This window comes from Leuciscus leuciscus, assembly GCF_965113295.1.
Source record: "Leuciscus leuciscus genome assembly, chromosome: 6".
Classification (NCBI taxonomy): domain Eukaryota; kingdom Metazoa; phylum Chordata; class Actinopteri; order Cypriniformes; family Leuciscidae; genus Leuciscus; species Leuciscus leuciscus.
This window is the reverse complement of record NC_138730.1, coordinates 35,437,829-35,463,372: the sequence shown is the minus strand read 5'-3', so window position 1 is coordinate 35,463,372 and position 25,544 is coordinate 35,437,829. Positions and strand designations below refer to the sequence as shown.

Here is a 25,544-nt window from a genome sequence, read left to right as displayed (position 1 = left end):
GACTCTGTCTCGACTCGGACTTGCTTCCTCAAAGACTCGGTCTTGACTCGGACTCGACTGAATTTGCAAACCAACGGACTCGGTCTCGATTCGGACTCGACCCTTCAAAGACTCGGTCTTGATATCCTCATAAACCAAACGGCTTAAAAAACATACTAAATGGTGTTTTTTGAAATTCAAAAAATGCCAAAAGTTTTCTGTGATTGGTAGGTTTAGGGGTCGGGTTAGGGGGATAGATTATACAGTTTGTACATTAGAAAAACCATTACGCCTATGGAGAGTCCCCGTAAACCACATATCCAAGTGAGTGTGTGTGTATGTGTTTGTGTGTGTGTATGTGTGTGTGCGTGCGTGTGAGAGAGAGATTGTATTTTAGTGTGAGAGAGTGTGAGTGCAAGAGTGAGTTTTATGTTTCTACCCCTGCCGTTCCCGCACAGGGTTGCAATTCTTAAATGTGATCTAACAAAGGTAAAGAGAAAATATTAACCATATATGCTGTTTATATTGCTAATTGGGATGAAGTAAACATCTGTTGAGTATTTTAACATAAAATTGTTTGATTGTGTTGAATTAAAAACCCAAACATGCAGCGGGTCCACCAGACCCACGAGCACTGGCTGAATAACAAAAATATGAACACCACACAAGGGTTAAATAATAGTTCACTCAAAGCTTTAAGCTGCATCAATATAAAGTTTTACTGGATGTTATATACACATCTAATTCAGGCATCAGGCACTCTATATTTGACCATTTATTATGTAGTCGATAACACCATGCATACAAAAACGTAATATGAGCAAGATTACATGTTGTAGTTAACATATTTTTGATTAAGTAAATTAAGAAAACAATACACAAAATACAAGGCATCACACAAAATGTGAATATAAAGATTAAGGCAAACCAGGCTAAATAATTGGAGTTAAAAGTTATTCAGTCATCCTGGTTATATCAGTATACTGGCATAAAAAGCCATTAAAAAAAGTTTTCAAAGATAAGAAGTTGTATAGGCTGTTAGAAAAGTAAGAACTTGAGTATTTAGCTTGCTCATTCTTTCATTCTTTCATGCTTGACTGCTTGGAACTTGCGGAGCTTTTTCTTCCTGCGAGACCTGTAAATTGAATCATTGTAAATTGTGGGTATCACAACTTCATATTGTGCAAATAACTTTGAACTTACCTGAGATTTTTCAAAATGTATTTTAGTGGGATTGTGGTGGTTGTCACATGAACACTTCCTGTAAAGCTTTCTAGACCCCCATTTGCTGTTAGAGAAAAAAAATGGTATACTTTTTTTTTTTTTTTTTATTACTCAATTGATTTTTGAGTTTTGTTGTTGTTGCTGTTAAGCAGTAGTCTTTAGTTGTAGAGGTAAAGCAACATTTCACAAAAAACCAAAACATTGTTTTACATGTCAAAATAGGAAAAAAAGAAGCAATACTTCCAATCATTACCTGCCATCACCTTATTCATTAAATTAATGCATTTTATTAGACTTAGAAGTCCTCCTGGGATTATCAGTATACTAGCATAAAAAGTTGTACAAACTTTTCAAACAGAATATGTTTTACGGCTGTTTGATACAGAAGTATTTAGCTTGTTCCTTCTTTAAACAAAAGTAATTACTGGCAAAATCTCTCTGGTCTGTTTTTTCAGTTGTTTTTCTTTTGTTTGAGCTCTGTACGTAATCCTGGACCCAGTCTTCTACTGGAGAAGAGCATATTATGTTGTTCTCCACAGTTATGAATCTGTAAATATGCAAATGTCTAAATACATTTTTTTAATATTGTATTTAAAACATACATACTCATGCTGGTCTCAGTCTTTTTTCCCGGCGTTTCGTTTGTTGTAGGTACAGCTGGGATCGTGTTTGTTGTACTTGTATAGCACATAGTAGGTTTTGCTGTCGTTCTTCCATCCACTATTTTCATTATTCTCTTAGCATATTGGCTATCTGGATCTGAACAAATTGCTTTGTCACTCTTGGTGTGGAATCTGAATATGGAAAGAAAATACTTGATGTTTTAGCTTTCGTTGTTTAATTATCCACCCAAAAATAATTACAAATAAATTAAACTTTCAAATTGTAATATAATATAACAACTTTGTACATACATTACAGCTCTGAGAGTACATAATGGTGGCTCCTGCATCTCATATTTCACAATGTTTGCAGCTGCTACTCTGGTGTCTCTCACAGTAAGACAGCAGGTTCGTGGAAGATCTTCACCTTTTGGAAAAGCACATCATTGTATACAGGTAAATAATCATTACTTTGACAGTATTAGATGTACACACATGTACACTCTCTCATAAAGATACAATGTCAACTCAACTTCTACATTTCAGTCAAGTGAAAGTTACTGAGGTCAAACCACAATATTTAACCAAAGAGCTCAGAAATTAAAATCCTCACATCTCAACTGTTACTACAACACTCATCCATCCTATAGAGAAAAGAACGGCAGAAAACAGAGAGAACTTCATCTTGTTCTGTTGCTCACTTCTAAGTGTGAAACTTTTTAATATCGTATTTTAAAATATACATACTCGTGCTGGTCTCAGTCTTTTTTCTCCGTGTTTCTTTTGTTGTACTTGTATAGCACATAGTAGGTTTTGCTGTCGTTCTTCCATCCACTATATTCATTACTCTCTGAGTCCATTTGCTATCTGGATCTGAACAAATAGCAATGCTTTTCTTGGTGTAGAATCTGAACATGGAAAATATAATACTTGATGTTTTAGCTTTCATTGTTTAATTATCCACACAAAAATAATTAAAAATAAAATAAACTTTGAAATTGTAATATAATGTAACAACTTTGTACATGCCTTACAGCTCTGCGAGGACATAATGTTGTTGACTCCTGTATCTCATATTTCACAATGTTTTCAACTGGTATTCTGGTGTCTGTCACAGTAAGACAGCAGGTTCCTCGAGGATAATTACCTTTTGGAAAAGCACATCAATGTGTTCAGTTAAATAATCATTACTTTCACAGTATAAAATGTAGACACATACAATCTGTCATAAAGATAGAATTTCAGTTCTACATTTCAGTCAAGTAAAAATCACACAATATTTAACCAAAGAGCTCAGGAATTAAAATCCTCAAATCTCACCTGTTACTACAACACTCATCCATCCTATAGAGAAAAGAACGGCAGAAAACAGAGAGAACTTCATCTTGTTCTGTTGCTCACTTCTAATTGTGAAACTTTCTGCTGGGCTGAAGGGTCTATGTTGAGGGAGGTCTTTCAGCCCACAAAGCTCACCACCCTCTGCAATCACTTTTCTTCGTCACCTATGTAACTGGTCTGTTGTCTGCGTTGTGGTTTGGCTGTGTTGGGAAGAATAGGACAGCATTCGGCAGTTTCACTGATCTTTTATTCATGATATAAAACAAATTTAGGCAGCCTCTTAGTGTTAGAGTCGCCCTTGTTTTATCTATAAAACAAATGTGATGTACACTTGTCACATGTGCTCTCATTTCCACATTTAGTCCCAGATGCAAAAATATAACTTAAACGGGATGAAATGACAAAAACAACCACACAGATAGGTAAAATAATATTATATACATAAATTAGAATGAAAATATAGACATAAAAGCAACATCACCAATGCAAAGAGGAAGAGGAGGGGACAGAACAGGAAATGATATTGACTCATTATGGCATCACCACAATTAAAGGGGAAGGCACTCACACTTCAATTAAGCAGTCTTATCAGGTGTATGTAAACGAACAATTTTGTGTGAATTCTAATAAACAATATTTAACAGGAAACTTTCTGTACCTGTTACACCCACAGACACCTCAGTTGGGGACAGGAAAAGATTACTAATGAGTGGAAGATATTGACAATAATACGATTCAATGATAATCAAACATCTTCACTCCTGTTTACATGCAATTTTCTATTAATATGAATGTTATTGTAAGCTGTGTTGTCTGCAATTGTTTACTTGTTCTCCGAAAAAAAAAAAAAAAAGGTTCCCGGAGCATCTTTTGTCGCATCTCTGCCAAAAGTTATCCGTGAGCAGAACAGGTAGTGAAAGTAATATATAGCATACATTCAAAATCTCAGCAGTCCATTTGACTGTGATTGTTTACTGCGAATGTGCATAATGCAGTACGCATGCATGAGTCTCGTAGTTTAATCGCAGTATTGCCTTGAACGCATTATAATCACTTGGACGCATGTAAAAGTATTATTGGATATGAGTTTTCAAAAGCTGCAGACTTAAATAATCTTCGTCTTTCAAGAGCAGCGTAGGCTATAGGCCTAAATGAAAACGAAAGTAACCTAAAGTCAAGACTCATTAAATAGATTTTTATTTTTATTTTTGTCGTTTCAACAACAGTTGATAACGTAGTCTACCTCCACTAGTTCTTTTACTGAATAGCCTACGTTTACATGTGCACCAAATAATGCCAATATTAGAAACAATCAGTGTTCAAATGGAATTAAAATGTTACATGATGATCAAACATCTTCACTTCTTTTTACATGCAATTTTCTATTAATATAAAACTATAAGCGCATGTGACGTTTCGAGCAAACGTAATTTGTTTTAGTCGAGAAGCCTACTTTTCCTAATAACCCAATTTCAGTTCATATGTGCATGTCGGCCGAGTCGTGAATAAGTCTGATGTCTGTTAACAAATAAAGTCTGGTATAGGCTAATTCGCCATACATGTAAACTTTCCAACTACCCGTAGCATGATGTTGTTGATATCAATGTAAAGATGTAAAAAAGTTACCTGATCACATGTAAAGGCAGAAGTAGACTACAGTAAATCAACAGAAAAAGATCGGGATTTGAACTCCATCAATAGGCTACTGTAGGCTACACCACAATAATAATGTCTGCGTCCGCAGGCAGGAGGATAAGGAGAAAAACAATCTAGTAAACATGTCACGTCCTGTCTACTGAGATGCCTTCATGGGGGCGTATGTAGGCTACTACTGTATAAAACCGCTCAGCAAAAGTTTAGTCTAGGTGTGTGTCAACATTTCTGGAATTACGTCATTTTACTTATTCCTAGAGTAAGCGTGATTCACACAAGTTCATAATTGTTAATACTTAGTCTATAGCTCCTTAATTATTTAAGAGAGCTGGAGAGGGTTCCGGGACGGCTGTATACGTGCGCAGAGGATAACACATTTCAAAGATGAAGAATGTGACTGGAGTAGCCTATTGTTGTATTTTGTTATGACAATGATGATAATAGTTGTTAATGTTTTTTTTTTTTCTCTCAAGCATTTCATACAAAATAAATAAAAATAAAAAAGAATGAAGAATGTGTTGGATAATGTGATGACACTGGAATTTGGGCATACCTTAGACTTACTGATACAGCCTAATTTCACTTTCAAAGTCATTAGCAACACACCTATTAAACATCAGGGCGAGTATCCTTATAAGCACCGTCTTAAATGAGTTAAGTCTTTAATGAACTTGAGTTGGGAGAACATCCGGTGTCAGGTCTTAAAGTAACAGGAGCCTAATCGGAGAGTCATAATTAGAGACACAAATCAGTCACTGTTCTGATAACTTTTGTTGCTTTGATAAGGATTAATCTATACATTTTGGCAGAGCAAGTAAAAATCAGCATCTTTATGTTGATTTGGAGATTCAAGGTGAAATCATTCCAATATAAAAATATAATTAAAACTTTAATGTGCAATTAATTGCGATTAATTACAGAAAAATTTGTGTTGACAGCACCCAAGTACATCAACTATTATGTTAATTAGAGATAGAAAGATTAATTGACTAAAAAGAAAGATGCTGTTAGAGACATAACGTAACATGAAATTAATACAATTATGTGTTACTAGTTAAATTACTTGTATTGTTGCATTTATTTTAAGTAAATTAAGAAAAAAACAATACACAAAATAAAGGTCACCACACAAAACATGAACAAAAATCATGACAAAACAGAGATGAACTTTGTTAGTGAAATAAAAGTGCTGATTTTTCACTTCCATCACCTTATTCATTCAATTAATGCATTTTATTAGACTTAGAAATCATCCTGGGATTAACAGTACAAGCATAAAAAGTTGTACAAACTTTTCAAACAGAATATGTTTTACGGCTGTTTGATACAGAAGTATTTAGCTTGTTCCTTCTTTAAACAAAAGTAATTACTGGCAAAATCTCTCTGGTCTGTTTCTTCAGTTGTTTTCCTTTTGTTTGAGCTCTGTACGTAATCCTGGACCCAGTCTTCTACTGGAGAAGAGCATATTATGTTGTTCTCCACAGTTATGAATCTGTAAATATACAAATGTATGCAAAAATAAATAAATACATACTCGTGTTTGTCTCAGTCTTTTTTCCCGGTGTTTCGTTTGTTGTAGTTACAGCTGGGGTCGTGTTTGTTGTACTTGTATAGCACATAGTAGGTTTTGCTGTCGTTCTTCCATCCACTATATTCATTACTCTGAGTCCATTTGCTATCTGGATCTGAACAAATAGCAATGCTTTTCTTGGTGTAGAATCTGAACATGGAAAAAAATACTTGATGTTTTAGCTTTCGTTGTTGAATTATCCACCCAAAAATAATTAAAAATAAACTAAACTTTCAAATTGTAATAATAATAATAAAACAACTTTGTACATGCATTACAGCTCTGAGAGGACATATTGGTGGCTCCTGCATCATATATTTTACAATGTTTGCAGCTAGTGGTCTGGTCTTTGACGGAGAAAGACAGCAGGCTCCTGGACGACCATCAGCTTTTGGAAAAGCACATCATTGTATACAGGTAAGAAATCATTACTTTGACAGTATTAGATGTGCACACATGTACACTCGCTCATAAAAATACAGTGTTCTTTTCTACATTTCAGTCAAGTGAAAGTTACTGAGGTCAAACCACAATATTTAACTAAAGAGCTCAGAAATTAAAATCCTCAAATCTCACCTGATGCCACAACACTCATCCATCCTATAGAGAAAAGAACGGCAGAAAACAGAGAGAACTTCATCTTGTTCTGTTGCTCACTTCTAAGTGTGAAACTTTCTGCTGGGCTGAAGGGTCTATGTTGAGGGAGGTCTTTCAGCCCACAAAGCTCACCACCCTCTGCGATCACTTTTCTTCGTCACCTATGTGTGACCAGGTCTGGTGTCTGCGTTGTGGTTTGGCTGCGTTGGGAAGAACAGGACATTCGGCAGTTTCACTGATATTTTATTCATGATATAAAACAAATTTAAGCAGCCTCTTAGTGTGAGAGTCGCCCTTGTTTTATCTCTCCAGTGCATCACCAATGCAAATAGAGAAGATAAATAACATTAAACATGAAAATACATGTAACAGAAAACATACCTGATATAAAACAAATTTAAGCAGCTTCTTAGAGTCACCCTTGTTTATCTATAAAACATGTACACTTGTCACATGTGCTCTCATTTCCACATTTAGGCCCAGATGCAAAAATATAACTTAAATGGGATGAAATTGCAAAAACAACCACACAGATAATAGGTAAAATAATGTTATATACATAAATTAAAGTGAAAATATAGACATAAAAGCAACAATTAAAATAAAGATTAAAAAAGATTATCAGGAGCCCTAAATAACCTCACCTCCTCCAGTGCATCACCTAATGCAAAGAGGAAGAGGAGGGGACAGAACAGGAAATGATATTGACTCATGATGTCATCACCACAGTTAAAGGGGAAGGCACTCACACTTCAATTAGGCAGTCTTATCAGGTGTATGTAAATGAACAATTTTGTATGAATTCTAACAAACAATATATGCATTTAACAGGAAACTTTCTGTACCTGTTACACCCACAGACACCTCAGTCGGGGACAGGAAAAGATAACTGATGAGTGGAAGATATTGACAATAATACGATTCGATGATAATCAAACATCTTCACTCCCATTTACATGCACTTTTTTGTAAGCTGTGTTGTCTGCAATTCTTCACTTTTTCTCAGAGAAAAAAAAAACGTTTACCAGAGCATCTTTCGTCTCTGCAAAATGTTATCCGGGTAGTGAACAGGTAGTGAAAGTAATATGCTTAGCATACATTCAAAATCTCAGCACTCAGCACTCTAATTGTTTACTGCGAATGTGCATAATGCAGTAGGCATGCATGAGTCTCGTAGTTTCATCGCAGTATTGCCTTGAACACATTATAATCATTTAAGGGCGCATGTAAAAGCAGTGTTATTGGATATGAGTTTTCAAAAGCTGCATAAATCACTTTTGTAGCTTCGATAAGGATCAATCTATACATTTTGGCAGAGCAAGTAAAAATCAGCATCTTTATGTTGTTTCTACATTAATTTGGAGATTCAATGTGAAATCATTACAATATAAAAATATAATTAAAACTTTAATGTGCAATTAATTGCGATTAATTACAAAAAATGTGTGATTAATTAATTAATTTTTGCAGATTAATAATTTTTCTAATCAACTGACAGCACCCAAACTAAAAGGGAAAATTAAACATGTTTATTAGAGATAGAAAGATGAATTGACTTAAAAGAAAGATGCTGTTAAAGACACAAGGTAATGTGAATTAGCTATACATATAATGAATTAATATAATTATGTGTTACTAGTTACATTACTTGTAGATACTTGCATTTATTTTAAGTAAAACAATTTATAAAAATAAAATCACAAAATAAAGGTTACCACACAAAACATGAACAAAAATCATGACAAAACAGAGATGAACTTTGTGAGTGAAATAAAAGTGCTGATTTTTCACTGCCATCACCTTATTCATTTCTTACACTTAGAAGTCATCCTGGGATTATCAGTATACGAGCATAAAAAGCCATAAAAAGTTGTACAAACTTTTCAGAATATGTTTTACGTCTGTTTGATACAGGAGTATTTAGCTTGTTATTTCTTTGAACAAAAGTAAAAATCTCTCTGGTCTGTTTTTTTTTTCATTTTCTTTTCTTTTGTTTGAGCTCTGGATGTAATCCTGGACCCAGTCTTACTGGAGAAGAGCATATTATGTTGTTCTCCACAGTTATGAATCTGTAAATGTGTACATAGATTGTTTTAATATTGTATTTTAAATGTCTATAGAAGTCCAATAAGAATAATAGATAATGCTATCAGATCATAGTTGAAATATTAAAACAAGTAAATATTAATCATAAAAAAAAGAAAGTTATGGTAGCCATGTAAATAGGAATATTGATTTTAGTCCTGAACTTACAGTACTGCTCTGACAGAGCAAAGCGGGGTTTCTTGAACTCTGTAGTCCACAATTTCATGAAATGCTAGTTTGTTTTTGTTTTTGGCTGTAAATGTATGAAAAATACACCTCAAGACTTGTTAGTTAGAAAGCAATATTTCACATAAAAAAAATAAAAATAAAAACATTATTCTGCATGTCAATAAAAAAACCAAAACATATCATCACCAACTACCCCATATGAAATTATCCACCACTATTATTATTATGAATTATCCACCTCTGGTAAAGTGGTAGTCCAACTGTTCTCTGGATCATTTGTGGTTTGAATACTGCAAGTGGAAACCAAACGAAATTTTTCCGTAAAAGTCTAGTGGGGCTACATGCCCACCAAATTTCATGTTCCCCGGTGTTTCGGTGTCCCTGGTATCGTTGACGAAAAATTCAGTAGATGACAAAAAAAAAAAAAAAAAAAACGTTGACAATCCCTATATGACCGCTTTCGCTAGCTACGCTAGCGGCGGTCATAATAAGTATCTTGTCTAATATTTAAAATGTATTGTGAAATTGTGATACTGCGAACTTAAACATATCTGATGCAACATAATTAGCCTGAACATAATGCAATACATTATTAATTGGTATTTTGTTGTCTGTCTAAATTACAACACCTAGTTGAGTTTCATCCTAATGAAGCACATCAGTAATCTTACGCAAGTAAATTATTATTTCATAGTCTGAAAACACATGTATGAATGAATGAATGAGGCATTAATATAATGCTTTTTCATATGTACTGTACACCCAAAGCGCTTTACAATCATGTCGGGGTCTCTCCTCAACCACCACCAGTGTGCAGCATCCACTTGGATGATGCGACGGCAGCCACAGTACAACGGCGCCAGTGCGCTCACCACGCACCAGATATGGGTGGAGAGGAGAGAGAGTGATAGAGCCAATTCAGTGGATGGGGATTATTAGGAGGCCATGACTGGCAAGGGCCACTGGAGGGAATGTGGCCAGGACACCGGAGTTACACCTCTTCTCTTTTACGAGAAGTGCCATGGGATTTTTAATGACCACAGAGAGTCAGGACCTCAGTTTAATGCCTCATCCGACGGACGGGTATGCTCTTTTATAAAGCTATAATGTCATCTCCACTAAAATTAAGGTATTACAAGTTACTCCAACAGTGTCAGTATTTCTGAAGTGTTCATTCAAATTTAAAATTGTTAAAAATCACATGATGACATCAAAGGAACTCCTTCCGTCCACATCGCTAATTAGCTGTTGTACATGATTGGTTTTATTTGACTTCTGCTGGTCTAAGTTTTAGTTTCTGTTGTAAAGATTGTTGTAATTGTAGTTGAGATCAACTTTGCTGTTGTTGTAGGACACAAATAATGTTCTATGGAAGGTTTCTTTGTCAGTGCCTTCATAACACGTTTTGTCCATCTGTCACACGAATCTGAACAAATTGTTATATTCTTTTTGGTGCGGAACCTGTAAAAAGTGGAAGAAGAAAATAGCTCATTGCTTAAAGCTGCAGTCCGTAGCTTTTCCTCTTTGTCGCCATCTCAGTTTGAAAGCTGCAATTGCAGTCATTCGCGGAATTATCAACTTCACGTGAGTTGTGCCTCGACACAGGCCCTTCCGATGTTTGTCCTTGTTTTCGCATGAGCCTGGGTGCAGTCTCTTTTATTCTGTAGCCAGTCCGAACGAAGTCTTTTGCATTTTACAACGGGTGAATCTTGTCACTGGTGATTGTCGTTTGAACCTTTCTGGATCCGCCATCAAATTAATATGTTTAATTATATCAAGTGCTGTGAGAAAAGGCTATAAATCTCCACCTCCAACATCCTCACACGCAATATAGCCTACTAGCTGAGACTCCTTCTTTATGTGGACAGATGTGACGTAATGACGCAAAGACATGCTCGAATTTCCCGCGGAAATCCACCAGTACCACTGGAATGAAAAACATTATTACAAGCTTACCATTTTGAATCGAGCCACGGCAAGCAGATAGTTTTGAACACTGGCTGGTTATGTAATTGTTCAAAAATTTATTTTGGATAATTTTGAACCCAAAAAAGTTACGGACTGGAGCTTTAATTATCAACCCATTTATTACAGAATCTGTGTACTTTATATTGTGATGTCATCATAACTTTGAACTTGCCTTACAGCTCTGATAGGACCAGCCCGATCTCACGGGAAAACGTAAAAATTCTACGAAGTGGCTTATTCGTACGAATTCATACGACCTGACTCGTACGAATTAGTACGATTTTTGCAAAATCGTACATATTTTACGAATTGGCCAATTCGTATGAATTCATACGAATGACCTACCCCTGACCCCGCCCCTAAACCTACCCATCACGTGGGTTTAGACAAATCGTACAAATTCGTACGAGTGAGGTCGTACGAATTAGTACGAATTAGCCAACTTTTTATCATTCGTACGAATTCGTACGAATTGGTCGTGAGATAGCGTTGGATAGGACATATCCACTTATCCTGTATTTCATAATATACAATGTTTTCAACTGGTATTCTGGTTTTTGTAACAATAAGACAGCAGTATAGTGGAGGAAAATCACCTATTGGAGAAGCACATCATTGTATCCAGTTGAGCAATCATTAAAGTAAAACTGACCTCTGTTACTCGCACAAGTACAAATATAAAACAAATTTCACAGAATGAGAACCACAGTGAGTTTTTCTCAAAAGCAGCATAAGAATAGCACTTCCTTCCTTTATCAGTCAGTGCACTAGTGTACAGACTCTATGCTGAAAAAATACAGAGTCAGTGTGTGTTTCTGAGAAAAACGCAGGTGTCAGGATGGGCTAAATACACCAAAATGCTAAATGTTTTACATAATACATAATTGAACTAAGGTCTATTATCAAAATATAACCAAACAAAAACAATACTATTGCAAAACATTAAAATAATAGAGAATATTTTATTTGCTATCAAAGGCCATCATTTTTGTACACATCTTTATTTATTTATTTATTTATTTGATCTTTAAACCTAAACCCATTCACTCATTCACCAACCCATCCATGCATCTGTCTATCCACCAACCACAATAAAGAAAAAGAAAGTAAAGTTTTTATTGGGGGTCTGTGGACCCCTGGGGGTCTATTAAGGTATGGAGAAGATTGCAACAGAATTCTTCGAAACATAGCCATATTATTGTGTATTACAGAATTTATTCTGATTAATCAACCAGTTTCCTGCTGCCAGTAATTATGAAAGTGTTTGCTTATGCCAAAAAGTAAAGAAATAAAAGCAATATAAATACAGTCACAAACATATACGCATTCCCATGCATCAGAGCAATCTCATGAAAGATTTAACATCTGATTGGAAAACATTGTCTATGACAGTTGGAGAAATTTTTGATTGCTATTTTTGAAAATGTTAACATTCATTTAAAAAAAAAAAAAAAGGAAAATTAGAATAATTTGTTTCTACTTTGAGAAAAATATACAGAATTTATTTTAGTCTTAAAAAAAAGATAAAAAAAAAAAGACAAAATTATTTTGTTTCAGCACAATATTTTCCACAGTTTTAGTCCTCACACTTCTTGTTAATTTTCATAACACCACTTTTTTTAATTCACACTGCACCGACAGGCACCGACCAATGAGGACAATCACCAAATTACAGTATGTCCCTTTTCAGACATTCCACAACCTGACATTTGCCAATCCAACGTATCAGTTGGCAAAAACAAGCGCCAACCAACGGGGTAACACCAAGCGTGCCGCACAAGCTCTGAAAAGTGAAGCCAAAACGTCTCGATCGCCCCCCGGTGACTGGTCCTAGTATAGGTCATAAGCCCCGCCTCCCCATGTTATTCAACGGGACGTGAGACCAACTAAACAATTAAATTACACTTCAAATATCTTATTTCCAAAGGTGGTTTCTTTCATTTGCTGTCGTTTTTATCACGCTGATGTAAGTTCAAGTGTCTGTTTCAAAAATAAGTTGGTTTTTAGTTAGTTACCTGATGCTATAAAAACGGTGATGTAACGTCATGATTGACAGCTGTGATTGACAGGTTCTCTGAGCGAAGTAGTCACTGAAGCACCAACGGACATTTTTTTGGGGATCTTCGGAGGACTGAGGAGATTGTATTTACTTTATTTTAACAAGCCTCTTGTCGTACTGCAATAAAAAAATAAAAAAAGTGTGCAGAATGCACTCTCCCTGAGTGCATTCTGCGAGAGTGAGGGCGGAGCGTTGATTTTGCGGCTTTACTTCCTGCTCACTACTGCGCAGGTCTGGTCCCGAGATCGCTACTGCGCAGACTCAAGTTCCAATATGTCAGCGCCATATCGAGACACTGGCGGCTTCAGTTCTCGCCAATGGAAGAGAGCGAAGGGAAGAGAGCGTCGTCCATCTTTTTTTACAGTCTATGGGTAACACACTGATCTGACAAAACCTAACTAAGCTGGCATCTATCGCCGTCTGTTGGTGCAGTGTGAATTGGCCTTTATCCTGCTTTTTTCTGATCTCTTTTCTTTGGGACCCTAATGGGCTTTTGTGCTTGTCTTTCATTTTTATTTCGTACTCTTTTTTTTTCTTGTGTTTACTCTATACCGCCTGCTATTCAATGGCAACTCTGTTGCTGTCACAGGATCTGCCCTTCCTCTACTTTCCTCCGCTGATGCTCCTTCTGCAGGTACAGATTCCTGCTCTCTTGCCTTCTTCTTTGCTTCATCCACCTTCTGCATGGCCCTCTTTGTCCAGTTACTATTAAGATCAGAACAGAGTATTTTGCCAGATACAGTCTTGATCCTGGAAAAAGAAGGATGTTTTGTTATTAGTGCTCAGTATTGCAGATTTATCTCTTTACTTTCTCTTTTTATGGACCTCTAGTATAGAAAACTAACTTCATATTAAAAAGATTTACAGGGGCTTTACCACTGCAATTTATTTATTTGGGTTATTTCGATCGACCACTTTGGACATTGTAACTTTGCAACTATGTGTCAATTAACTAACTGTCATTAATTTTCAACATGTCAACTAACTCTCATGAGAGTATTAGTAGACTGTTAGGTTAGAGTTAGGGTTAGAGTTAGTAGAATAAGCTGACCTAAACTTGCAAAGCTACTAATAGTCAGTAGAATGTCTGCTGGGAGAGCATCAAAATAAAGTGTTAGCAGACAGTCTACTAATACTCGAATGACTGGTAGTTCACATAGTTGCAAAGTTTCTTACTGTATAGTTACTAGAATGTCTAAAGTGGACTACAGTCAAATAGTCAAAATAGTAACCAAAGTGTAACCTGTATCTGTAGGCAAGTCTAGTTCCTATTAGGGACTTGCATCTGTAGTTTACTTACACAACTGCTTTAATGGGACACAGTCCTTCAATTTGTATTCTGTAGTTCAATACTTTCTCTAGACGCACTCCCCTGTATCCTAGCTTGAGGCAACAATTCGGTGGAGGTCCATCTGTATATAAACAGAAATACATTTTTATGGTTAATCCATATTTCATACTTCACGTTGATTGAATATTTCAGTACAAAGTTATATTTTTTTCATTCTCACACAAGGCAACATGTTCACAAAACCACTCGGTTCTATGTGGCAGAGCTACAGAGGTAAAGCTCCGAAACCACATTTGCACTAGCTTTAACTTTACTCTCACTTTACTTCACACCCTTGCACAAGCCATAAAACCATTTACAGAGAGAGAGAGAGAGAGAGAGAGAGAGAGAGAGAGAGAGAGAGAGAGAGAGAGAGAGAGAGAGAGAACTTACCTGCAAACACACGGAAGGACCCGCAAATCACCCCGAAAATACAAACTGTGAAAATCAGCATCGCCTTGTCGACTGGCATGACTGATCTGAACAATTTGGACGATAGTATTAATAAAAGAGGAGGAAACCGCCTACCTGCGAGACACACTGGTAACATGGGTGCTCAGTGGAAGACACAACTAAGCTGTGAACTGGAATAAAAGCTATGATAATATTTCCAGTGGTCAAGAGTAATCAAAAGAAATCCCATCTGAGACCTGAAATCATTATTCATATATACATGAATTTATTTGTTGATGATTCGGTGTTTAATGTTTTTTTTTTTTTTTCTCTCAGTCAAAGTCAATTGTTTTGTGTTTTAATGGACAATTTTTCTTTTGGTTAATTTGCAGTCACATTTGCTCAGCGAAATCCAGTTATTTCAATATCGGTAGTTTGAATATCGGCTAAGCTGCTTTTTTGCATTCTTTGCCAAACCCCTGCTTGGAACTTGCGGAGCCCTTTCTTGCTGCGAGACCTGTAAATTGAAAAAAAAAAATTAACTTTTAAGCTGTCATGGTTTAATTATATCATTTATTACTGCAACTGGGTATCACAACTTCATATTGTACAAATAACTTTGAACTTACTTGAGATTTTTCAAAATGTATTGTGGTTGTTGTCACATGAATACTTGTGACAACAACCACTTTGTCACATGAATACTCTGTAAAGCTTTCTAGACCCCCATTTCCTGTAGAGAAAAAAATGGTATAAGCCTACTTTTTTTTGTTGCCATTACTCATTAATTGATTTAAAAATGTTTGAGTTTTGTTGTTGTTGCTGTTAAGCAGTAGTATTTAGTTGAAGAGGTAAAGCAACATTTCACACAAAAAAACATTGTTTTACATGTCAAAATAGGAAAAAAAGAAGAAATAAAAAAAATCTAACAAACCATGCAGTCTAGGTCTGAATGTTGTCCCAGAAGTGTTGGTCCTTCGTATTGTGGTTGAAGTTGGGAAGTTTGTTATACTTGTCTCGAAAGGTTCTTGGGAAGGTTCCTTTGTCGGTATTCTCCTTTCATTCACGTCATTTATTGCTTTCTTAGCCCAAATGTCTTCTGGATCTGAACAAATTATTATATTTTTCATGGTGCGGAACCAGTACATGAGAAAAAATGCTTGACTTTTTAGCTCTCATCGTTTAGTTATCTACCTATAGATCACTGAATCTGCACAAAATGTTATATTATGATAGATTATATTAACTTTGGACATGCCTCACAGCTCTGAGGGGACATAGCAAACTATCTTGTATATAATAATCCAAAATGTATTTTACTGGTATTCTGCTGCTTGCATATAGTTCTGCACCTATTTGGGAGAAAAAAAAAAAAAAAAAAAAAGAAAAAAAAACAATGTCATGTATACATTTCAAATTTTTTGTCTTCACTAATTTCTTTTTTTTTTTTTTTTTTTTTTTTGTTAAGTCTGTGATTGTAGAGGTTGTGACTGTAAAAAATAGAACCCAAGACTTATCACCAATGTTTAGTTTTAGAACTATAACATTTTTATCCATTATTCATATCCAACAAACCATTCAGTTTCCATCTGAAAAAAACAACAAGAACAGTTCACTCTCATCATTTAATTATCTACACATTTATTACTGAACCTGAGTAAAAGTGTATATTGTTATAGATTATAATAACCTTGAACTTGCCTTACAACTCGTTTGGTACATATATGTTGCATGACATTAGTTGTTGAAAAGGACAAAAATAAATTCTCACAAAGAGTTACAGTGTACCAGTCTGCTGATACCCGACTAAAGACTAATTGAATTTGATGGTTAGAAAAGGAAAATAGGAAGTTATGTGTTTTTAACACTGTATAATGCAAGTAAACCATTTAATCAATAGTGACTAGTGGTCTCTTTACATTTCAGTTTTTCTTTGGTGTGCATCCAGCAATTATTCACCTGAACTGCACTCAAACTTAATCCAGTCAAGACGTCCACCATTAGATGTGTAAAACAAGATGAAGCTCTCTCTGATTACTGTTATTCTTCTAGGGTGGATGCGTTTGGGGAAATCAGGTGAGAGTTATTTAGCTCTTCAGAGAAACATTTACTTGAGAAGTGTAGCTGATTTTGTTCTTTATCGGGAAGTGTACATACAGTATATGCATCTCTTGTGAATGCAATGATTACTCACCCGAATACCATAACTGATGTTCTTCTCCAATAGAACCTCCATATCTCTGCTGTCTTACTGTGACAAACACCAGAATACCAGTTGAAAACATTGTGTCTTATGACATACAAGATGATATACCTCCATGCTCCACTGGTTTTCTTTCTGAATGTGTTTATGTGCACCAACAATGTTGGCTAAGTAATTAATTACTGTAATTTGTTACTTATCCCTTAAAAAAGTAATGCATTTTTCTGTAATTGAATTACACGATAACACTTTATTTTGATCCACTTTAGACAACTATAATTAACTTTGCAACTACTTGTCAGATAACTGTCATTATCACTGCTTAATATCTGCTTACACTTTATTTTGATAATCCCCCAACATACATTCTACTGACTATAAGCAACGTCTCTGTTACGTATGTAACCCTCGTTCCCTGAGTAGGGAACGGAGACGTTACGTCATTGACGACGAATGGGGTTTCGCTTAGAAAGCCTATCACCTTCGAGTATATAAAATGAGCCAATGGCAATGAAATGCCATGGGTCTGCGGAATTTGCATAGCGTAACTCCGCCCCACCTCGTGGGTATATAAGGAAGTACGCCGGAAACATGCAGATATGTTTCTTCGCTGAGGAGCCGAGACTGAACTCAGGCGTTCCCAGCGGAAGTGGCAGGGATACGTAACATCTCCGTTCCCTACTCAGGGAACGAGGGTTACATACGTAACCGAGACGTTCCCTTTCGTGGTCACTACGTGTTACATCAGTGACGACGAATGGGGTCCCCAGTGTAATCACGCCACCTCGGCTTTCTTCCAGTGCCCTGCGCAAGTCTGAGCTCCCTGTCGTGATACTAGCACGGACGAAGGAGTCCTACTTAACGCAGGAATACCAAGGTACACTGGGAAGCATATCTCAGTGGAAATATGCAATTATGCCCAACCCGGAGGGGGGGAGGGGGGGGGGGGGGGGGGGGGACTTGGGATACACAGATGACCCCGAGGGGCTGCATATGGAGTATCACTGGGGTGTCCAGCCGCAGGTGGAATATTTCAACCCCAGGGGTGGCAAGGTGGCTTGCCGAGGGAAAGACACATGCTCAGAGAGGCTTACAGTGGAAATACACATGTAGGGGTCGCCCAGAGGGGGAACCATGCACATGGAGGCACCTAGCCAAGCGCGAAAGCTGCCGGTGGCATAACTCTGGCGTTGACGTCGACAGTGCTGGAGGAACTCAGGGCTTATTAGGCTCACCTGAGGAAAATATCGCACGTATCCCGTCCGTGGAGAGGAATGGCGAGCAAGCAAAGACACCTGAGCAGGCTTTGGCTTGTGGAGTGAAGAAAAGCTCTCGGCTCCGAAGCGAAAACATATCTGCATGTTGCCGGCGTACTTCCTTATATACCCACGAGGTGGGGCGGAGTTACTCTATGCAAATTCCGCAGACCCATGGCATTTCATTGCCATTGGCTCGTTTTATATACTCGAAGGTGATAGGCTTTATAAGCGAAACCCCATTCGTCGTCACTGACGTAACTCGTAGTGACCACGAAAGGGAACTTTGCAACTACAAGTCAACTTATTCTCCTAACCCAAATCCTAAAACCTAACCATAACCTAACAGTCTACTGACAGTCTACTACAGTTCTACAAAGTTACTTACAGTTAGTAGAATGTCTAAAGTGGACTATCGAAATACTGGAACCACAGTTACTTCTGATGCAGTTGCATTAAATACTGTATAGACTATAGAACAATTCTATATAAAATAATAGTGGATTAACATCAAAATTGAACGTCTAATGTTAAAATGTATGTTTTTAATGTAACCTTCTCCCCTTAAATACTTTGGTCAGTTCAATAATAATTGATGCAATTTTTTTTTTTTTTTTTTTTTATAATTAAAAGAGCAGTTTCATGAATGATACTTGTATTGTTCATCTTGTCAATGTTGATATGGGATTTAGAAAGTAATAAGTAATGCAATACTTTTTTTAGAGAGAGTAATTAGTACAGTATTTAACTGCACTGTTGAATATGTTAATTAATTACTGTTACAGTAACTTACCCAACACTGTGCACCAACAATGCCCATAATGGCAATAATCCATTCTAATTAAAATGTTTACATGATAATCAAACATCTTTACTCCCGTTTACATGCATTTTAATGTTACTGTAAGCTGTGTTGTCTGCAAATTTTCCCTTGTACTCCGAAAAACAACAACAACAAAAAAAAAAAACACTTGTTCCCATCTTTTGTCTCTGCAAAATGTTATCCGTGACTGTGAGCTGAACAGGTATGAAAGTAATATGCTTAGCATAGTTTACTGTACATTACATTAAAAATCATTTTTTTTACTGTTTACTGCGAATGTGCATAATAGCAGTATAGGCCTCGTAGTTTAATCGCAGTATTGCCTTGAACGCATTATAATCACTTAAGGGCGCATGTAAAAGCAGTGTTACTGGATATGAGTTTTCAAAAGTTGCTACCTTAACAATATCTTCGTCTTAGCCTAAATCCGCGTCTTTCAAGAGCAGCGCATATAGGCCTAGGCTAAATGAAAACGAAAGTAGCCAAAGTCGAGAGAGAGAGAGAGAGAGAGAGAGAGAGAGAGAGAGAGAGAGAGAGAGAGAGAGAGAGAGAGAGAGAGAGAGAGACGTTAACAACTTTTTTATTTTCCTATCATGTTATACAATGATCATCACATTTCCATAATTCATAATACTTAATAACAATGAGTAATAAATAACATTTTAAATTCTATATTAATTCCTTCAAATTTCAGCAATACCACTGAAACACAAATTTATCATCATCATTCACAAAAATAAAATTTGCATTTATACACCACTTTTTTTTTTAAATTAGCATATCATTATTCATTTTATAAAATTCATACTCTATTTTAACTCTGGATTCTTCCAAAGCTTTGAACAATTCTACTATATTAATTCTTTTATCTTCATTTTCAATTTTATATGCTTTCCAAATAGTTAACTTCGCTTGACCAATTAAAAAATTGGAAAAGGTGCAGGACTCGCTTTGAGACTTAATATATTTAAACCCAAAAATAAATACTATTTTTGAAAAATTCCAACCAAATCCTTCAAATATATTTTCTAAGATATTCAAAAGAGGTAAAATTCTGTAACAATCAGAAAAAATGTGAAACACAGTATCCGATACATTACAAAATTTGCAAACTGAAGATGTACTAAAGTTGCACTTGAACAAAAATGTTTTTGTTGCTAATGCACAGTGCAGGATACGCCACTGTAAATCTCCTGATCGTTTTGGCAATGGACTTTTATAAAACAAACGCTAAACAACTCCTCCATTTTGTATCCGTCTTATTTTTAAGTTGTTCACAAAATCTTGACTTTACGCAAGCCATATACAAAAGTCGCTTACTGCTTTCTGAAAATGGCATATGTTGAAGTTCTTTTAGGGAAAGAAGTTGTCTCATATCCCCATTATCCTGCCAATTATATGGTGTTACAAATAATTCAGGAAAAAAACTTTGACTTAAACCATTAACAAAATAATCTTCAAGAAACTTGTTAAATGATATAGGAAATGATGATTTTAACTTGCTTAAAACATTCTTCACTATCCTTTCTGACTTCCTGCCCATTTGTTCAGTTATTTCTTGTGCACAAAACCATGTACTATGTTCCGTATCAACTAAATCTGCCACTTTCAAAACACCAGATGAAATAAAAGTGTTGTTTCAATACTTGGCAAGTTAGACGGATGACATAGCCATGCATTATGAAAAAGTGGTTCTTCAAGACCAAAATGATTATCTCTCTCCATCTTAAATATACTCCATGCTCTCAACACAGACTGATAGAATCAATTTATACCCAAACCTTTGATTGCATTGTTAGAAATAAGGAATAATTGTCTATCAAGTCCCATTTTACTAACTGCCCGTAAAACTGCTAAACCAAACATAATCCATGGTTGTGGATCAGTGTTGTACAGCAGTTTTTGAGCTGATTGTAATCTCATAGCTTTCCATTTAGCAGTTAGATCAATGAGACCCTGACCACCCTCAAACACAGGTAAGTTCAGTATGCCTGGATGAACCCAATGATGTCCTCCCCAGAAAAAAATCACAAAATGTTTCTGGAGTAGCTGCAAAAGTCCAACTGGAGGGTCTAAAACAGTCAGTCGATGCCACAACATTGAAGCAGCTAAATTATTTATCACTAAAACTCTGCCTCTACATGATAACTGTGGCTGAATCCAATTCCATCTCTTCAATCGTCCCAATATCTTTTCAACCACTCCATCCCAATTCCTTGTCATATACTGCTGAGTGCCAAAAAAGATTCCAAGGATCTTCAATCCCTCTGTGTTCCAGTGGCACTGTTGTGGAAGATGAGGTGGAACTTCTTCCCGCCACTGACCACAAAGTAATGCTTCCGTTTTATTCCAATTTACCTTCGCTGAAGATGCTTTTTGAAACCAGTCCAGACACTTGCTCAATTGAAAAATGTCTTCTTGAGATCTTATTATGACTGTAACGTCATCAGCATAGGCAATAAGCCTTACTACAGTAGTTTCTGATATATTGGGATTGAGGACTGAAATACCTTGTAGCTTTTCTCTAAGAACTCTCAATAAAGGTTCGATGGATATTGCATATAAGAGTCCCGAGAGGCTGCATCCTTGTCTTACGCCTCTGCGCACAGGAAAAGTTCTTGTTAATGTTCCGTTTATCTTCAACATACTAAAAACATCTGTGTAAAGTATCTTGATCCATGAGATGAACTGTTCTCCAAATCCAAAAGCTGATAAGGCATTAAAAAGGTATTCGTGGTCGACTCTGTCGAACGCCTTTTCCTGGTCAAGTGATAGAAGGCCCACATCAAGTCCATAAATCTCAGTAAAATGCAACAAATCTCGCACAAGAAAAAGGTTATCAAAAATAGAACGTCTTGGAATACAATAAGACTGGTCTTTATCAATTATTGATGCCATAACATTTTTCAAGCGGTTTGTTAATGCCTTTGAAAGTATCTTATAATCTATCCCTAAAAGGGAGATAGGGCGCCAGTTCTTTAAAAGTCCTAAATCTCCTTTCTTTGGTAATAACGTAATTATTGCTCTTCTGCAACTGAGAGGAAGAACTCTTGATTTTTCACATTCAAGAAACACAGAGTGCAGATCTGGTCCAATCAATGACCACAAAGCCTTGTAAAACTCAGAAGTCAGTCCATCCAGTCCTGGAGATCGTCCCACAGACTGCTGTTTAGCAGCCTCGCTCAACTCTTCAAGTGAAAGTGACTTTTCTAATTGCATCTTCTCATCTTCATTCAATCTTGGAGTTCCAGTAAGAAAATAATCTGTTGCTTCAGAATCACAAGGTTCAGCACTGTACAGTTCTTCATAAAAGGACAAAACTTGTGAAGTAATTTCTCTCTTATCTGTTGTCTCTCTTCCATCAGACAATTTAAGATGACCAATTAACTTCTTTTCTCTAACCTTTTTCTCCAAAGCAAAAAAGAATGATGTTGAAGAGTCCATGTTGTTAAGCTGAGTAAATCTTTTTTGTACTATTGTTCCTTGATCTCTTTCTTCATGCAAATTTTTCAGGAGAAAATTATATTGTTCAAGCAAATCCACACTTGTTCCACCGCTTTCACTTATGGAGCTATTCAATCTCATGATTTCTTGTTCCAACTGTTTGATTTTCTTCTGAATTTCTTTTGTATTATTTTTTACATACTGTTGGCAAAAAGACTGAATGTGGATTTTCCCAATGTCCCACCACTGACTTAGGGATTTAAACTCTGTCTTTCTCTCTCTCCAAGCTCTCCAAAAGAAATCAAATAGATGTACAAATGTGCGATCTCGCAACAGAGTGTTATTAAAATGCCAATAAGATTTAAAGGTATTACTCGATGTTGTAACTATAACAGAAACATAGAAATGGTCAGAAATTGGAGTAGGAACAATTTTACTATCAAAAATGTTTCCTCTTCGACATTTCTGAACATATATTCGATCTAATCTAGCGCTCGATATAGTATTAGAATTCACTTTCAACCATGTGTACTGCCTACTTTTGGGGAAAGATTCTCTCCACACATCTACAAGGGAATAAAAAGTTACTACTTTCTTAAGAGCTTCAGCGGAATTAGGATGCGGTTCGTCATGATTCCTATCAACTGTATGATCAAGAGTACAATTAAAATCTCCAGACACAATAATAAAATTATCACAAGGAAAATTAATCATTGCGTCCTGTAATTTCTTAAAAAATAAAACCCGTTCGTACCCAACATTAGGAGCATATACATTAATAAAGGAAAAAGACAGACCTTGCAAAATAATATCCACCCGCTGCATTCTTCCAGGAATAATTTCTATCATGTTGGAAGCGTTACCCTGAACACTTTCCGATATGAGAACAGCTACTCCAGCACTTACACTGGAACCATGGCTAAGAAAAGCCTGTCCTTTCCATTCACTTAGCCATTCTGCCTGGTTAAATACATCTGTGTGTGTTTCTTGCAAGAATGTCACACTTGACTTTTTAAAAGCCAAAAATTTGAAAAGTGCACTTCTCTTTTCTTTATTACGACATCCATTTACATTCAAAGATCCGGTATTTAAGGATGTCATAATATCTTAATGCAGCAGGTGATATCTCACAACACTGTCTCTTTCCAATCTCTTAACGGCTACTTTTTTTTCGTATCTTGATGAATCATCTTCTTTACTTTGGTAATTTTTTTTTTAAGACGATAGCGTTTTTGTCTACTAAACTCCTCAACTGTTGCATTTATCATCACATCTCTACAAGACGCTAAAAATCTTCTTAAATCTGGAAAAAACAAATCAAATTGTGGATTCCGTACACCTTTAGTTCTCTTACGAGAGGTCTCTCGTACTGCGTAAGATATCTTACGCTAGGGGAAAATCCTTTTTCCGCGAGATATTGAAGCCAAAAATTATCCTTAATTTTGTAATAATGCAAAACGCGTTGCGGCAGCATGCAGACATAGGTGAGACAGCTCGCGCGCCTATTGGCTGCTCTGCGGCAACTGCAGCAGCCTATCGAGCGAGGCCTGGCGTGACGCCAGACCCAATCAGGGCACTTCGCACCCGCTGCGTCACGTCCCGCCGAAATGGCCGTGGTCTAGGCCTATAAATACCGCTCGCAGGCAGCTATTATCTGATTTTTCATCCTTCAAGCGAAGCACACGCATCGCTGGAGCCGGAGAAGAAGCCGCGCCGTCTGAGAGAGAGCACCTTCAGCGGGACGAGTCACTGAAGTCGCTGGCCGCGCCGCCTTCCTGCTGCGCTTTCCGGCGCTTATATCCTTTCCTTATTACACTGTACTTACACTGTACGCCGCCGCGACACACATTCTAAAAGAGCTAGCGTCTTTTTAAAGATGCCTTCCTGCGGCTCGTGCAGAGCCACACTCAGCGACGGGGACCGCCACGTGGTTTGCGTTTCCTGCCTGGGTGAGGAACATGCAGTTCTCGCGCTCGCTGACGGCGGCTGCCCTCACTGCGAGCTGATGGCAATGGCGACTCTGAGGACTCGCCTAGCCTTCTTCACCGAGACTGCTCCCCCGCCCGCCGCGGCGTCGCGCCGTAAAAAGCGCCGTGCCCAGCGGGCCCCGGAACCCTCCCTCAGCCGCCAAAGCTCGCCGGTTCGCCCGCTTGCTTCCCCGGCTTCGTCAGCCTCGCTTCCTGACGGACAGCGGCCGCCGTCTGCCGCCGCTTCCGTTGACATCGTGGATGAGGAAGCCCTGCTGGGAGAGGATGATTCCTGCTCTATCCTGGCGTCAGGCAGTGAGGATTGGGCGGGCTCTGAGGACCCCGCGCCCCCTGCCCGCACGTCGTCAGGCAAGAGAGCGTCCATCGAGACGGAGCTCATGCGAGTACTCGCACAGGCCGCGGCGAGCCTCGGCCTCGAGTGGTCTTCGCCTGAGCAGCCCGCTCACAACCGGCTGGATGGATTTTTCCTGCCTGGGGAGCGCGCTTCGCCTGCGTCCAGACCGGCGCCTTTTCTTCCTGAGTTACACGAAGAAGTCGCCAAGTCCTGGAACGCCCCCTATTCGGCTAGAGTGCGTCCTGCTGTTTCTTTGGCATTCTCCTGCTGTTGACGATGCCAAGAACAAAGGATACCTTTCGCTGCCGCCGGTCGAAGAGGCGATAGCGGCCCACTTATGCCCGCCCGCCCTCTGCTGGACGGCGTGCTAAGTCGGCCCTACCCTCTAAAGCTTGCCGCACGACGTCAAGCCTGCTCCGCCGCGCTTTCTCCGCCGCCGGGCAAGCTGCGTCAGCGCTGCACACCATGGCAACGCTTCAGATCTTCCAGGCCGATCTCCTCCGTAAGCT

At 37.5% G+C, this 25,544-nt stretch overlaps 1 protein-coding gene and 2 long non-coding RNA genes across 13 annotated transcripts in view; 1 reads left to right on the top strand and 2 right to left on the bottom strand.

Annotated features, from left to right (window-relative positions):
* LOC309501586 overlaps window positions 1–25,544 on the top strand; it is a 460,649-nt gene that overhangs the window by 239,613 nt on the left and 195,492 nt on the right. The window lies entirely within an intron of this gene.
* Window positions 1–25,544, bottom strand: part of LOC309501494 (uncharacterized protein) — a 42,875-nt gene that overhangs the window by 5,068 nt on the left and 12,263 nt on the right. The window contains exons 1-9 of one of the 8 annotated variants that reach the window (XM_082173646.1): window positions 4,770–4,928; window positions 3,126–3,343; window positions 2,835–2,952; window positions 2,553–2,713; window positions 2,118–2,232; window positions 1,810–1,997; window positions 1,629–1,709; window positions 1,183–1,267; window positions 651–1,114 (exon numbers count right to left, since the gene is read on the bottom strand). In XM_082173646.1, coding sequence (XP_082029772.1) covers window positions 1,051–1,114; window positions 1,183–1,267; window positions 1,629–1,709; window positions 1,810–1,997; window positions 2,118–2,232; window positions 2,553–2,713; window positions 2,835–2,952; window positions 3,126–3,189 — 876 coding nt within the window. In that variant the 5' untranslated portion in view covers window positions 3,190–3,343; window positions 4,770–4,928 and the 3' untranslated portion in view covers window positions 651–1,050. Of the gene's footprint in view, window positions 1–650; window positions 1,115–1,182; window positions 1,268–1,628; window positions 1,710–1,809; window positions 1,998–2,117; window positions 2,233–2,552; window positions 2,714–2,834; window positions 2,953–3,125; window positions 3,344–3,801; window positions 3,905–4,769; window positions 4,960–25,544 lie in introns of those variants that run through there. The other 7 variants (XM_082173647.1, XM_082173648.1, XM_082173649.1 and 4 more) reach the window with 7 other exon arrangements.
* On the bottom strand, window positions 13,402–15,056 carry LOC309501575. Of its 4 annotated transcripts, none has more exons than XR_014206922.1 (3): window positions 14,988–15,056; window positions 14,565–14,676; window positions 13,402–14,014 (listed from the first exon to the last, which is right to left on the bottom strand). It is a non-coding gene; the product is annotated as an uncharacterized lncRNA (long non-coding RNA). The 4 variants fall into 4 exon arrangements; XR_014206923.1 differs by lacking the exon at window positions 14,988–15,056 and adding an exon at window positions 14,776–14,835; XR_014206924.1 differs by lacking the exon at window positions 14,988–15,056 and adding an exon at window positions 14,776–14,825 and having other exon boundaries at window positions 13,402–13,969.